The 16,250-nt window shown below is 55.7% G+C and overlaps 1 protein-coding gene across 1 annotated transcript; it reads left to right on the top strand.

Moving 5' to 3' along the window:
• Positions 1-6,656: 6,656 nt before the first annotated feature.
• On the top strand, positions 6,657-8,182 carry EsH8_III_001535 (concanavalin A-like lectin/glucanase domain-containing protein; the record flags this gene model as incomplete). The annotated part of the gene is made up of 2 exons (XM_083263260.1): positions 6,657-7,192; positions 7,246-8,182. 2 exons carry the CDS (start codon positions 6,657-6,659, stop codon positions 8,180-8,182), a joined length of 1,473 nt encoding a protein of 490 aa, XP_083123747.1.
• Positions 8,183-16,250: the final 8,068 nt, after the last annotated feature.

The following is a 16,250-nucleotide window of genomic DNA, read 5'->3' as shown; positions in this document are numbered from 1 at the left end:
ATCTGGGAAGAATGGGGGAGTTGGGTGTTTTAATGTATAGAATGGGGCCACGATACCACCGCATACCTGGAGATACCATGTTAATGAACGACACTGAATATTGGTATGCTCGGACCAATGACGACGGGGAGGGCGGAATCTTTGACAAAGAAAACGGGGATATATCAAAACAAGGGGGCGGTGTATAACAATTACAGCAATGCTAGGATAACGATGAGAAATATATGGTGATGCTTTCTAGGGCGGGCTATTGACAAATGCTACCATCACATGCCACCTGGCATCGATTCCTAATATCAAGAAGTGACCAACTGCGAGGAACATGGCAATAGCCAAGAATGCTGTGTTGAACTTTTTGAAGAGGGACAGCACATCCAACACGGAGAAGTGGTGCCTCTTGCTGGATACATGCAACTGAATAACAGCTGGAACCCAGCTTTTTTTTTGGAACTATGCAATCGATTTCAAAGCCCTCGTCAAGGCGATCCGGTATATGGTTTAGAGCATCACTCAAGAGACTGGGTCGAATAGGAACAGACTGTTATAAAGAAACACGAGTCCTTTTTCTTTTTGTTGCGTCTTGGTTATTCTGCCAGGCTCAATCTAAACTGAAATCCCATATTGAAACATCTTTTTGAATGTAACATAAGGGCCGGGGCCCGAGTTGCAAAGACAGACAGCTGAGCCGAAAAGTCGAGTTCCGAATTTCTCAATCGATCATGTTTTTCCTAGAAATGAACAACGGGCATGGGCCTTCTAATGTTCAAGATGTGTGATTGTCAGATTCAAACAGTTCCTTCAGACTTGCATTGCCTCAGTAGGGAAGAATGGCCTCTCGTCTAATGCTTATTTTTCTTGACTGATCGGCTCTCCTAAGAGAGCTGGTCGCCTGCACTGCACGTGCTTGCTTTTCGAAACTCTTCAGTTCACGGCCAACAGATAACTCAGGATGGCCATGCTCTCGTCTAGAAACGGAATGCTGGGCGAGGGTTACTTTACAGATCAACGAGATAACATAAGTTAATAATGGTCGGTATGCCCAATGGCAATAGCTTGTGTTTCTAGGGCCTAATACATGGCGTCTCAAGTTGCTCACGTATGTTTCACGGCGGTCAATAGACGAGGTCTCTGAGACCAAGTGTTAGAGGCTTTGGTCTTGAAGTGTCGAATCCGCCCGCCGACATGGTTTTGGGAAGGGTTGTGAGAACTAGCAGAACTGTCGTCGTAATCTTCCAGCAGAGGGGACTTCTTTCGATCCCTAGCTTATGATGTTGGTATGAGAGATGCGCCAGCCCTGGCTGTCTAGACGTGTTGGTGTAGTTTGGTTGTTACAGCGAGGTTCAACTGCGTTTCACACTGCTCAACCCTTGTCTTTACTTTCTAATTCTTTACAAACTACAAAACTCACCGTAAATCGTTTGGTGCTTATAGCCTTATTCTAAAAGTAAACAATCAACACGAACTACTGAATGAACTGCCTGCCCACCAGTCACACAAGGAACCCCTATATACACTTCCTGGATTGCTCTGACGAGCATCCGGAGTGTCCAAGTTTATCACTCAAGTTCTATTGAGAGAGAGAATGTCTGTGTGACTGAATAAGTGAAGAAGACGAAGAAGAAAGAAAGTACCGAGAAAAATTGCTTCCTTTGATATTGAGACGTCTCAAATCACTCGCATGTTGGCCGCAAAAGAAACGCCGGCATCTTCCGTGCGCGTCAAGGACCCCGTCAACCAACACAAGAATCATTCTAGGCTCGAGTCTGAACCAACCCCTGCCGCTCCAACGACAGCACGTGCAGTTTTCCTCCTACTCCAGGTCCAGAGACTGTTGGAACGTGACAGAGGGAAGAAAAAAAAAGACAATTCTTTCTACCCACCCGCAGGCTGGCAGGCTGGACGGTTGGGAAATCGGGCCCCGTCGCCGGATTCCGCACCCGAGGCGCGCAAAACACCGCCGCAGATCCGCAAGCTGGGCCAGCTGCTGCGGGAGGCGATATGCGCCTGCACACACGACCCGACATACTTCAGGCGACGCAGCAGCAGCAAAAAAAAAACCCTGATCTGGGCTGTGGCGAGACGCATGCCCCGAGCCAGCTGGCAAGCTGACCGGTCCAGCTCGCCCGGGTTCTTTCTGGGCCCTCCCTCGTGTCAGAAAAACAATGCATTGCATGCATGCAGAAAGCACCCTGCCTGCAGCAAGCAAGCAAGCGAGGCCTGAATGCTGCATCAAGGGCTTCGTCCAAGAGAAACAAACCCTTTCGCCTTGGCAGCAGAGCTGCAGACGAACCCGGCCGACGTGAAAAGAAGTCCCCGCCACCCCCGGTCTCTCGAAATACACGTAGCCACACACCACTCACTGCCCGAGATTGGGCCAGCACATGTTTGCTCTCGTGCTTTTGAGGGTGCGCTCTTATCCCCCATCCCCAACTGAAACATACAGCCAGCCGGGTGGGCTAGATAACATCGAGAAAAAAAGGCCTGCGAGGTCGGTTCGATTGGACGACGTGCCACCAACCACCACGTACCTCCCACCTCCGCCCCCCAACTCCCAACACCAATGCGAGGCTTGCGCAGATTGACGTGGTGGGCAATGGGAGAGGCGTCGGGAGGGTTGGGGGTGTTCGAAAATAAAACGGTACAGGCAAGCTGCACCGTTGACTGGCTGGGAAAATCGAAGCCAACGTGGAACACGAGGAGATGATGGAACGGGCAGCAAAGGCGGGGTTGTCGAGCATTTGCGACGGCTGACTGGCTCGTCTGCCCACCACCACCACCGCCAGCCTATGACTAGAACGACTAGGACGACATGGCCAGACTACATGCCATGCGATATCGTCAACCGTGAGAGGCCGATGCAACGTGAATGATAAGTTGAGGCCTATATGCTATCGACGGGGCGAAGAGCGCAGGAGGGTCAACTTGTATTGGCGGGGATGCCTTGAAGTCATCCATCCCATGCAACCGCTCCCAGTTTTCGGCATAATTGCAAGGTTTGACCATAAAGCTTGGTTGTAGTCAGAGTAGCATGGATGCTTGCCTCAATCACGCAGTGTAAGCCTCACGCAGCATCACCGGCAGCGCAGCGGCAGCTCCTGTGCTGTAACCGGAGCAGCGAGAGAAACCAGCTCCACGGGCCGGGTTCAGCTGGAGGGGCTATTGCTGCACGAGTAGATAATCTCTTCATGGATGTTGCAAGGGAAACGGCCCGCGAAAGGAAAGAAAAAGACACGATGGTGCAATCTAGACTTGTTGAGTATAGATAGCGGAAGCTCAACAGGGTCAAAGATGATCCAAAGGGGAAGACCAGAGTGCCATTGGGATGCCGTAAATGGCCTCATCCACGCCCGCGGCGATGCCGTAGAACGGAAGTAGCAGCTGGACCGACGCTTCCGAGGTGCTAAAGCATGCACTATGCAGTGTTATCGGCCTTTTGGCCTGTAGGATGCATTGCATTGTTAAAAGAGTTGGTAGGGGTGCCGGCACCCCGACCACATCTGTACTGACTGCAGATACCCTTAATGCACGAGAATTGATAGCACGCGGTTGAATGAGCCTGTTTTGGCGGTGTTGCTGTCTGCCAGCAGTGCCAGCATGGAGCGAGCCAGAGCTCCATTTCCGTCTTGATACCAAACGGATGCAGACAAAGGCAGCGATCCTAGCTGGATCCCAGGTGGGTTTGCCCAATGCACCAGAGGCGCCTGTCAGCCAGGGTCGGAACAAAAGAGAGCATCCACTGCCTCGCCGGGAAGCTTCCGGAGGGCGTCGATCCTCCGAAAAGGACGCCCAGTGGGACAACCCTAGCGCCGCCCAACATCGAGAAACCTCGAGGCCATGACTAGATGACTAGGGAGCCCGACGAGAGAGCATTCGACGGCTCGGCCGGCAAAGGCGCTCTCGAGGCCGATCGACCACTTGGTCTGCTGTTTGCCACGCCGCTTGGGAACCAATTTGAGGAAAAGAAACCCAAAACCGGAATCTCTCTGTCGATCCTGCAGTCGAACCTTGAGAGCGGATCGTCCGAGCAGCTGGTACGCAACGCAGCCAAGGTCCCCCGATGGGAACGGCGTGGTGAGTGGGCGACCGCCGGTGTTGCCTCACCGAAGCCCACTTGGCTCAGGACGTGATGGAGTTTTGATCTTCATGCCGAAGCTTGACGACAACGACGAGGATGATGATGATACATACAGGTGAGATAACAGCATGCCATGCCATGCTAAGCCCGCTCTCCGCCCTAGCAGAGTCTGCAGGAGGGGCGTCAACACTGGGAGGAGAGGACTCGTCCGAAGTTGAGCTGCTTGCTGCTTGCTGCTGGCATTGGACGTCAAGCTCTAATGGCCGGACTGCTTGTGGGCTCCGGGGGCGTGTGTTGCCGCTCGCTTTGGCCTCTACACCCTTGCTTCAGCTGAGTGTTGGCTTCTCAGTCTCGTATCGTGCGTGTGTGCCTGAAGGATGAATCTTTTTCTGGATGCCGTGGGCCAAGAGCAACAGGCGCGCGGTGGGCCTCTCAACTCTGGCCGGATCTAGCAAAGAGCTTCGGTGCGTTCGAGGTGGGCGGGCTTTGACGCTATCGCGACAGCCACGACGGGACTTGACGCGATGGTGGAAATTGCAGCAGGAGACGGGCCAAGACGGGTCATGGCAGACCTGTCCAATACTGGGAAGACGCTATTGAGGTCTAGTCCCGAAGAGGCAGTATCCCTTATCGCGTCTTTTTCGTCCGACCAGCGACCAGGGGACCAGGGGGAGACAGGGGGTCGATGCAGGTACAAGGGCATCGTTGAGCGAGGTGAGCTATGCATGCACGCCACGGAGCTAGCAGAGGCGCCAGTGCAAGCCCGGTCCGGGCAAATCTCTTGCTGCTTTTCTGGCGGCCAAGCGGCCAATGAAGTGTGGCAGGCCAGACGGCGGGCTCGACCACGTTCTGTTCTGTTCGTCATGATGATCTGGGGCCACCCCGCGTACATAGCTAGTAGCAGCGAGAGAACTGGATCCCGTCACGGAAGGCAACGCAACCGCGGTAGCACGCACAGGCAGCGGGGACAAGCAGGGCCAGGGGGGTGTTGGGAGACGGAGAGAGGGAGATGGATAGGTAGATAGAAGGGCCGGTACTTGGGGTTCGACCCGTCATATCACCAGGGCTGAATGCAAAGGGCTCTGCAGCGTGCCAATAGTGAGTGTTCATCTACGCCCGTAGCCACGCTACGTATGATTGCTGTGCAGGCAGACGGACAGACAGATAGCGACGGTTTGGCCGAGGAGGCAGCGAACGGGAAGCGCGCCGAGATGGGAGTGGTTTGGGCCGGGCGTGTTATCGCAATACCCAATTGTGTGGTGGGCACAATGCTGGACAAACAAACGGCGTGGCCAGGCTGGACTGGACTGGATGTGATGTACCTCGAGCTGGGAGGGGGGAGGTGTGGAGGGCGACAGACAGAGTGGCCGAAGGGGAGGCCGAAGACATTGTTTCCGTCCTGGACGTGGTGTAAGTGAGCAATGTTTGTGAAAGAAGCCGACTCGCCCCTCCCATCCGAACTAACAAAGGCCGGATCCAAAGTCAATACCAACCCCAAAGAGGTCAGGGAAGATTTCTTAGGGAGCTGGCCTGTGCTGGAAACGACCTGACCTGGGAATGGGACGAGACGACGACACGAGACGACAGACACGACGGACGGCGGCAGCGGGCAGATTGCATAATGCACAGTGCCCATCTTCCCGGGCTTCATTTCCACTGCAGAGGGGAAGTGCCTTGCATCCGGGATGAACATGAACATTGGGCGCCACACCCGGCCGCCTTAGGGAGATGAAGGCGCTAAAAAGCCATTCGCTTAGCACCGTGATGCCGCCAGAGCCCGCCAAAATGGCTCTTGACGCACTGGAAAAGGGGAGGGGGGGCTGCCAAAACTGCGTGCGAAGTTGCGAAGTCTCGCTATCACTTCAGAGGGGGAAACACTGTGCATCGACCCCCCTCCCCCCCGGCGTCACCGCCAGAGGCAGAGGGGGAGAGAGAGAGAGAGAGAGAGAGCCACAGCGACTGAGGCGCGGTACACGACGTGGAGCCGGGTCTGGCACCTGGCATCTGGGCTGCCCTTTTTTTTTTTTAAACTCTTTTTATTGTCCCACCCTCCTCCCCCAGCTGAGCTGCTTCCGGCCTTTGACGCTGCGGTACATGGCTGAAGTACCCATTTCCGCACTTGACCTTCCTGATCTTAGCTTTGCCCAGCTGCCTTTGATCTGCCCGCATCCTCTACCCAGAGGCAACGCCGTGCCTTTACCTACCCGGCCTCGCCTCTCGTTCACGCCCCGTCTGCGATTCTTTCTCTTCTCCTTTGCCTCGTCGTTCGTCGTGTGCAATACAAATCTGTCTCTTGCCGCTCTTTCGCTGCCGTCCCCAAGCAGTTGCACCCAAACACGACAGACACCCATTGGGCACTGCGACAACACAGAAAAGCCACTCGTTTCCCCCAACGACATTGCACTCGCTACACCCTCGTGCCGCCCTCCCTCCACCAGGTTTGAAGCTGTCCTGCTACATCGCCTCGAGAGACCCGCGCCTCTCCCCTTCTCAGTCGGCCGCAAAGGCACTCAGTGCCCTTCCCTAACCCAATTCCCTCTGCCCTCTCCGCCAGACATACACACACACACACACACACACAATGGATCAAGATCAGCAAGGCCAGGGCTACTTCCCTCGCCCGGGCGCTGGAATGCCCTCGACGGCTACCACGGCCGCCGGCACCCCTCTCCGCCCAGGAACCCCCAACACAGAAAACAGCCGCAACCCCTTTGGCGATGCTGCCGAGGCCCAGTCCCAGAGAGGGCCCATGAGCGCCATGAGCACGAACCCGTTCGGCACTCCTGCCGCCTCTCGTCCCGCCTCGAGCTTCGGCTCATCCAGCGCCCTTGGCCATCGTTTTGACGAGCGGTCTAATCGCTACTTCCACTCGAGACGTATCCGCAAGGAGGACATCGAGAAGCCTTGGATGGACAAGGCCGACCCCAAGGAGAAATGGGTTACCATCATCCCCATCGTCGGCATCTTCATCGGCCTGGCCGTCTCCGGCTTCCTCGTCTGGGACGGTATCAGCAGTGTCGTCAAGCACCAGTACTGCCCCGTGCTCATGGAGGACTTCTCCTCGGGCAGCCTCGACACCAACGTCTGGACCAAGGAGGTACAAGTTGGCGGCTTCGGGTACGTTCCCTCGCCCGCATTCCTCCCCCGCGCCCCACTGACAATCATTTTAGCAACGGCGAGTTCCAGATGACCACCCCCGGCGATGAGAACGTCTTCATCAAGGACGGCAACCTGGTCATTCTCCCCACCCTCACCGACTCGTCCTTGATTGAGAAGGACAACGAGATTGATCTGCTCAAGGACGGAACCTGCACTTCTGATGAGCCCTCGGCCTGCATTGCCGCCACCAACACCACGGCTGGCAACTCGTCCATCGTGCCCCCCACCAAGTCTGGTCGCATCAACACCAAGAAGGGTGCCACCATCAAGTACGGCCGCGTCGAGGTCGTCGCCAAGCTGCCCAAGGGCGACTGGCTCTGGCCCGCCATCTGGATGATGCCCGTCGAGGATACGTACGGCGCATGGCCGCTCTCCGGCGAGATTGACATCCTCGAGTCCCGCGGCAACAACTGGACCTACTCGCAGGGCGGCAACAACATCGCCTCGTCGGCCCTGCACTGGGGTCCCGACTCGGCCAACGACGCCTGGTGGAGGACCAACAACAAGCGCAAGGCCCTGCACACCACCTACGGCGACGACTTTAACACCTTCGGTCTCGAGTGGTCCCAGAAGTACCTCTTCACCTACATCAACAGCCGCCTGCTCCAGGTTCTCTACACCAACTTTGACGAGGCCATGTGGGAGCGGGGCGACTTCCCCCAGACCAACTCCAACGGCTCCCGCCTGGAGGACGTCTGGAGCCAGACAGGCCGTAAAAACACCCCCTTTGACCACCGCTTCTACCTCATCATCAACGTCGCCGTCGGCGGCACCAACGGATGGTTCGAGGACGGCAAGTCCGGGAAGCCGTGGGTCGGAAACGGCCCCAACGCCAAGAAGGACTTCTGGAACGCCCGCGACCAGTGGCTGCCCACGTGGACCTCGCCCGAGCTCGTTGTCCAGAAGGTGTCCATGTGGCAGCAGTGCGACGGCAACGAGGAGCTGTAAAGAACCCACCAAACGGCATTTTTTATTTTCATTTCGGGGCAGCAACACATAGACGACAACATGCTTATTTCGGGGATAGACTATACGGGCGCGCGGTGTGGGTTCACAACGGAGGGCGATGCATTTTAGGAATACCAGCTTTCAGGATGTTTGTTACCCCTTGAAGCTCGGCGCGGCTGGGTGGCACGGGGCCGCTTGAACAGAGTGCCCACGGCACATGTATTTGACGGCCATGTCTTGGGTTGTGCTGATTGCGTCGAGCTATGGCCAGGATATTTTACTGGGAGACGCGACATATTACCATTTACCATATAATGAATTCTGAAAAAAATCTTATTATACACGTCATGCTTATTTCGACATGTTGAGGCATTCGTATCCGAAGCCATTCTTGCCCAACGTTACACACGGCGATTGGCTGGGCGATATTGAAGATGGTAGCACACAGGACAATTGACCTTGTTTGATGCAGAAGTCCTGCAGCCCCAATCCCTGCGTCTCGATGCTGAAGGCAGTTAAATGGCCGATGCAGCCCGTCATCACTGCACTGATTGTAACCAGTTTGCCAACACAGGCTGCCGTAAGACGGCGTGATTGAGAGCCCCCGGCCTCTCCAACCCCCGCCCGCCTGCCTGGTAATTCCTGCCTGCCAACCCGGTGATTACGACAATTGGCTTATCGCAGCAGCAGCACCCCCCCGTCATCAAAAGACCAAAGGCCCGGCCAGAAACCCTCGCCGAAGTCTGGAATCAATAAACTCACGCAGCCCTGCCAAGAATCAAGGGCCGGAATGCTGGGCCTGCTGACCCGGCCGGCCGTACCTGTTGTGCCAGGGCCAAAGTCCCCCCGGGCGGAGAGTCCCAGAAACGATCGTCGAGTGATTGTCGCTCTGCGTGGGGGGGGAGGAGGACGGGCGGTGTTACATTTCTACGAGACGAGGCGGCCTGTTGTCGCCACTCGAGCCTCGTTAGTCAGTGGCCGGGGGAGGGGCAAGGAAGGAAGGAAGGCCCTTGGTTCAAAGGCCGCAAATCGTGGTGCTCATGATGTGCCATGATGTGCTAATGTCTGAGTCTCCGGAGGGGGGAGGGGAGGGCACTTTTGATCTTCGCAAGTAGGTGTTTGGGGAAAACCCATGCCCACTTGACTCGCAGGTCTCAGGATCACGGGAATCATGGTGTCTCGGTGTCTCCCCAAACATCGGGGTTTTGCTTATTCTACCCAAGGAGTCGCCTCGAAGGCGGGAGAGGGGGCAGGGCGGAGGGCGGTTCGGGCTGGGGTAGGTGAGGGTTCATCACCGATGGGGGGTCGGGGGTCGGTCTGCGCCAAAACCAAGTGAGATTGTTCCACCTCATGTAGAGAGTTTTGAAGAAAGACCTCGCATGGACCGGGGGAGGGGGGGTGTCGCGCGCGATCGTGTGCAGAATAATGCTTTGTGCGGAGGAAGAGGAGGATGATGAGGAGGGAGGAGGGTTTGACTCAGACGGTCTTGGAGCCATCTGCCGCGTGAGTCGGACATTTTCATCCCTTGTGGATCGAAGGCAGAGACGGAACATTGGGTTGGGATTTGGGGGGTGGGGTGGTTTAGTCAAAAGACAACATGTTTTTTTCACACTTTTCCGTCCTGATCACTGTTTCCAAGGGGCGGTCGTCCATTGAGATTGAAACCTTTCCGTGAGACTGGATGGGTTGAGAGGCGGAGAGGAGGAGAGGGTGGTGATGTTTGGTTGTTTCCGAGTCCCCATCCAAAGCAGCCCCATTATTCCCATCCCGTCTCGTCCATCCATGGACCCATGAACCAACCGCCCATGGTGGAGAAGTAGTCAGCCAGCTTCTCAGCATCGACGTGTTTTTCTTTTTCTTGCTTTTGTTTCGTTCTGTTTGGGACGTCCGAGGAAGCTTCCAAGAAAATAGTAGCTTCAGGTTGACGTACGTGAGTAGAACCAAACCGCCGTAGTGGGACCCTCCCGCCCCCCTTCTTCTTCGACACACCTGGGCTTCCATCCCCCCCCCCCCAATTCCCTATTTACGTACTTTTAGCGTCCCGCAGATGTCTCCGATGGGAGTATTCCACGATGGAGTGGATGTATGTAGGGCGGGAATAGAATGGACAAAGGGGGAGGGTAAACAATCCGAGAAAGATGGATCGGGCTTCTGATCTGAGCCACGGCCCGTCTGGTCATCTCAATTATCGCGAACCTATTGTCCGCTATACGCCCATACTCACCACCACCGGGACGGAGAGTAAGACCCATCGTAGGAGGGTCGGGCGGGTCGAGGGGTTCGTGATGTGAAGACTAGCGGAGGATCTCCGACCTGGCAAAAAATAAAAAAATAAAACAAACATGGAGAACATGTTTATTTATTTTTGTTTTATTTCATGGCTTGTGGGGGGGTTTTTGTTTTGTTTCGTAGAGTGACAAGCTAGGAGAGAGTGGGTGGGTTGAGATGTACGGGTTTCGGCGGGCTGGGCTTGTCGGCCATGAACGCACGCGAGACCAAACCGAACTAACACACACCCTCCCCCCTTTTGGTTGTGGGTGTGGTTGAGCATCCCCTCATCTCCCAGTGCCAAAAGAGTGCATAAGTACAAGAGTGCGAGAGCACTAAAGCTGCAAAAAGTGCAAAAAGTGCAGCTTTTTCGCTCATTTAATTACGGAAGATTTGTGGAACTCCTGGCCGGTGTTTCTTGGTCGTCCGTCCGGCTGCTTGGGAAACACGCGGGGGGACGGGAAGGGGGACAACCCCCCCGAGCAGGGATCTCCCCGTTCAAACCCGTCTTCTCGGACGACGGCGAGGGACAACGCCGATGGAGGGAGGGGAAGGGCCATGGCAGACATAGTTTCTGGAAGAGACATGCACTTGTTTCCCTCGTTGCTCGTGAAATTACAAGAGCGCGAGAATAACATGTTTTTCATCTATTCCTCCTCGGCTGGCAGCGCCCTGGACATTAAGCCAAGCTTTTGCATGCAGGTAAGCCAAAGCATAAACGAAGAAAGAAAAAAGAAAGAAAAAAAGGGACATTAAAAAGCCGGGATTACTTCTCGGCCTTACAACAGAACAGACTACGTGTGTGGTGGGGCCATTGTTCTTCATCCTATCGTTCGGACGGCGACCGATGATGATGACGATGATGATGGGATAGTGAACAGCATGCCCTTCGTTCATCAGAGGAGACATCAGTATCAGCCGCAAGGCAGCATCAGCGGAGGATCCATCGTCGGCCGCCCTCATCCTAACCCATGCCTCCCAGCTACCTACAACAACCACACCATGTAACCGTCTTTCGCCGCCCGGAGGAGGGGAGGCCTTTGTGACATCCCGCCATTCGAGTTGCGTCACATCGCCCCCTCGCCGGGATGTTGCGTGTTATCGCGGACCCTCTCTTTCTCTTTCCAGCTCTGCCCAATACTCCAGCACGCCATGGGAGATCTCTTAGGCGCGAATCTCGTAGCGTATATCGGAGGAGTGCTCGCCATAGCCGGCATGAAAGGGGGCCTGCAGCCAGGCCTTTTTCCCGGGTATCAATGGACAAACGATGGAGAAACGCCGCCTTGACCTCAGCTTGAAAAATGGGCTGATGGACATGTTCGTCCAGAGTGGGTTTGCCTGGCCGGGGGTGCGGCATCTGGATTGTTCAATCTTGGGCTGGTGTGGGATTTTCTCTCCGGGGGATCCGCCTTCTGTGAACCCCCCACCCATGCCGGTGGGTCGGAAGATCCCCGGGGGCCCGAGGAATTCGCCGACAGCATACCATGCCGCTTAGCTGTAAGTGTGTCGAGGCCGGTTTGCCCACCGGAACAAGACTGCTGCATCGCAAAGGTGACTGTCGCCGGCATGGCGCCGCCAAGGGTTCTTTCCAGGCTGCCAGCACACACCAGAACGTCTAGTGCCCACTCGTGTAAGTGGTGTCTTGTCAAACTCGCGTGCTGGGTGACGGCTGGCTGACTGCCTAGCTGATTGCACGCAGGTGCAGGCGTTCCAGACGCCGGTGGCATACGGTGCGTGGCATGAGAGATTGCGATTTCCATCTTACGGCCGCGGTATCTCCTCGACAGGGTGTCCGAATCAGTGAACCCTGGAATCGGATTGCGGAAGCAGATTGTGGGAGGGCCCCAGGAGAGAAGTCTGCGCGCCCAACGGCCTTTGCCCATTCGTCAGGGTGCATGGCATTCGCTATTCTGGGAATAGGAGAAACGAGCCGCCATTGACGGCCGCTTGTCGTCACGTCGCGCGCGCGCTTCTCGACGACGGTTCCAGCGACGGTCGTCGATTATCATACGAGAGCCCAGCACGGCGGAGGGAGGATAGGATGAAGCCAACGCCACGAGCGAGCCGCCGCCTGGGATCTCCCACGTTGCGGGATACCCATCGGCGAGGGTTGCGGCTGAATCTGTGGATCGCACCCAAACGTGACAGGTCGAGAAGAAAACCACGTTTCTTCCCCCCTATCCTTCCCGCTCTCTCTCGCGCGGACCGTGCGTGGACAATACTCCACCAAGACAGAACGATTGGGGGCCGCGTGGTGTTTTCCCGACTTGAGAGCGCGCCAGAAGGCGTGCTACCCCTTATCTTCTCCTGGGTGGAAATTGGGGACTCCAGCCACGATATCAGCAGGGCCGGTGGCCGCGGCCGCTGATTGGGCACGCAGCGACTGAGAAGAGAATAGGGTAAGCCGTGGAGACGGAAGGCAGGAGCATTAGCAGAGGCTAGAAAGCTTGATTTCATTTTCCCAGGAGCCGGTTTCGATTGGGGGGATCCGTCCATTGGTGAGAATAAGACGGGCACGCATGTTATCGACGGGTGACGCGAAAGTGATATGACGAGGCCCAATATTAGGAGGGTCAGCAATAGTTGAGGCGGCAATTATTCCAGGCAGTGGTCCATGATAAGCTTAATTGCGCGAGATGACAAGGGGCCATGCCTGGCGATGGAGGCTGCCATCCTTGCTTCGGTAAGCCCCCTGTATCAGTATGTGTTGTCACTCCTCTGTTATGCCGAAGAACAAGCTGGATGAGTGGTGAAGGCCTCACCAGGAGGGACGTGTGCGGTCCCAACCAATGGACGTCCCGTCTGGTGGCTCGCGACCGTTGCGTCGGCGGCACGTCCCTTCTCGCCACCACCATCGCTTCCAGGCACATACACAATCTTGATTTCCGTGTGCTGCTGCAGTGACCGATTCAAACGGCGAACAAATTGAATGCATGGCCCAAGTGGTGTGTGGCCTTGGGAGCTCCGGATTGGTGGGTTTGCTGCACCCTGTCCCGCGTCCTTCTTTTCGCTGCAACTCCACTGTTGAATACGAAGAATTGGCGCCTTGGACACCCCCCCTCCCCTCCCCCAAAAATAAACTCAGCCACCCCTGGCTGGTTGCACAATCCCCCTAAGGATTTATCTCTTGATAATGATTTTTCGATTTCGTGTTACTTCACCGGGGTGCCGTGGTCTCCAGACTTGTTCGTCCAGCCCTTCTGCCCTACACCGCAACAGCATAATTTCCGCTGCTTGACGGACCCGTACGAGCCGCCGGGAGTTTTGGTGATCGCAGTGGGGGAATGGGTTATTGGGTCTGAATCCGGCTTCGCACTTCTCTCCGCCGGGCTATCCAGCTTCACAAGCCAATAAACACCAGAGATGGCTGCGCCCTCGCCCTTCCCGCACTGTTGACTGTTTATCAATGCCACCCATGGATGGCAACGAGTGAAACGACGGCCGATTTGCTTGCCACTTGCGACTTCAACATCCATTCTCAACAGACGCCTCTCTCAGAACGGCAGGGTACACTGCCAGTGATTGCCGTGCGTGGCTGGCTGGCCTTTGCTTCGGTCTAGCCCGAGGGGATCCAGCCCTCCAGGGTTGTATCCATCACGAAAGACTCGAGCGCTGCATCTTCGCATCACTTTTTATGCAATCAACAGCCGGCTGCAGGAGGTAGCCGCAGCACCGGCATCAAATCACAGACTCAGATCTCTGTGTCCCGGGCCGCGATGAAGCCTGGAATACGAACCATGACGATAAGCCCAAAGTAAAATCCAATCCGTCTCTTGTCTTTGAACTCTGCCCATCAAGCTTGCTGCATCTCAACATGCTTCAAACGTGCGGCTGCATCAACACGGTCAGGCCCAAGCAGATACGGGACCGGCACGTCTTGCATTGCCATTCCATTTCGTCGTAGGGGCAAAACAGGATCGAGGACGCAGACCGACGACTTTCCCATTCTCCAAGACTTTCCACTGTCCTGTTGTACGGGAGGTGACTAACACGCCGTCGTCTCATCTTCCCTTAGTAGTGGCATCATGGCTTTGAGCCGTCCCTGTCAAGTCAGCTACTAGGCCTAGGCGTTCCAGAAGCTCCGTTCTATTTTCCCGTTAGCGGCCTTGCAATATTTCTCATTATTTCATTTTTATATTTCCCTGGGGGTGGTTTTTTTCATGCCCCACCACACAGGGGAGGAACTTATGTGGCTAGTGAGCCGACTGATAGCGCGTGCATATTGCATGGCAGCATGGATGAACCCCTGTTCGCGCCACTCGTCGGTACCTCGTCGCTGCTTTAACAGCACTTGGGGACAGAGACTGATACTTTCTCATTGCGGGAAACTTCGCGAGAAACCCGAGTATTTCCCCTTGCTGTGGGAGTGGAGGCCGGAGTGATGGGCGACTGGGTTACGTTGATCACCTTTTCGCTTTTCGATTCTTCAATATCTCGCTTTGGCAATATTTGCTGGCGCCTTTGGAGACGTCACCTCTGCCCTTATCGCGGTGGCCAGCCATGTCCCTTTGTCAGCGACCAAAGGCATTTCCGAAAACGTCAGTCCTGCGGCTTTGTCTTGATACCGCGTCTTCCAAATTGGTCGGCATCATCTGCCGAAGACCTGCGCCGATGGCGACGGCTAGATTACAAGCTCATGTGCAGTCGTGGTGCCCCCTCACCTAGAATGGCTCTTTGCGGAAATCATCCCAAGCGATTGTCCCCCTCCTTCGGGCCCAACCCAATATCCAATCTTGTCAGCATTGGTTGATTAACACTTTTTTGGGTGGGGGGTTGTGTCCTCAGCCAGCCAAGGGTCTCAACATGCGGCTTCGGCGTAGGATAGCTGAACAAGGCATCGTGCAACTGTCTGGCAACTGGTGGTGTCCTGCAAACCGATAGAATGTCGGACTAGTGGCGCAAGGAGATGAGGGCGGGCGCCTAAGCCCACAGTGCTGGGCACTGCACTCATCTCAGCTCGGGTTCGCCAGTCAGTCTGGATGCATATTAGGCCTGCTGCTGAGATTGGGTGCCATATTATGCAGCAACTGACGGCTGGCCGAAGGCTGCCATGAGCAAGAGCTAGGCGTTACACCGCCCGTGGTAATTTGTTACACAGAAAACAGTATCACGTTGAGGGGATAGTCGCGGAGGCCGATTACAGCCGTTGCCATCTGCCCATCTCGATATGGATGCAGCTGATGGCATCACTACGCGAACTAGGTACGGGAATGTGATGGTGAGGAAATCTACTCGACTGGTCTAGATAGTTATCGGTGAGCCCAGGCCGGCAGATATTGCCGGCACGCCAAGTGCGCTGTGTCACCATTGGACGAGAAGGGCAGATATATTGGCGAGCCCCCTCGGCAATGGCGGCGGATAGGATCTTGAGGCCGAAACAACGCACACGTTTGTATTGATAACGTGGATCTCACTCGAGATGAGAAATCCACACATGTGGTGCGTGCTGTAGGGCGGTGGCTAGATGCATGCGAGGGCTGGCGCAACCTGACAGATATGAGACGCAGATGGGGGTGGCTACGCGTAATAGATGGATGGCGCTGGGCGATGCCATGCTGTCTTTGAACGGTGGAGGCAGGGCGTTGGGTTCTTCGGCGCTTTGTCAACCCAAGGACTGTAGGTATGCTCCAGGTGGGCATTATGGATCGGGCTGGCCGCTCCTCGGGCATGTTCAGGCGAGGTGCTGCACGGAATCCACGGTGAGAAAAGGAACGAGCCGGTAGATGCCAAGCAGTAACGGTGGCAGCATCGACTGGGTATGTGATCCGGATAGCGGCAAGTAACACGGATCCGACTTGGG

The sequence above is a fragment of the Colletotrichum jinshuiense genome, chromosome 3 (assembly GCF_051148585.1).
Source record: "Colletotrichum jinshuiense chromosome 3, complete sequence".
NCBI classification, from domain to species: Eukaryota; Fungi; Ascomycota; class Sordariomycetes; order Glomerellales; family Glomerellaceae; genus Colletotrichum; species Colletotrichum jinshuiense.
This window is presented reverse-complemented; position numbering and strand designations above follow the sequence as displayed.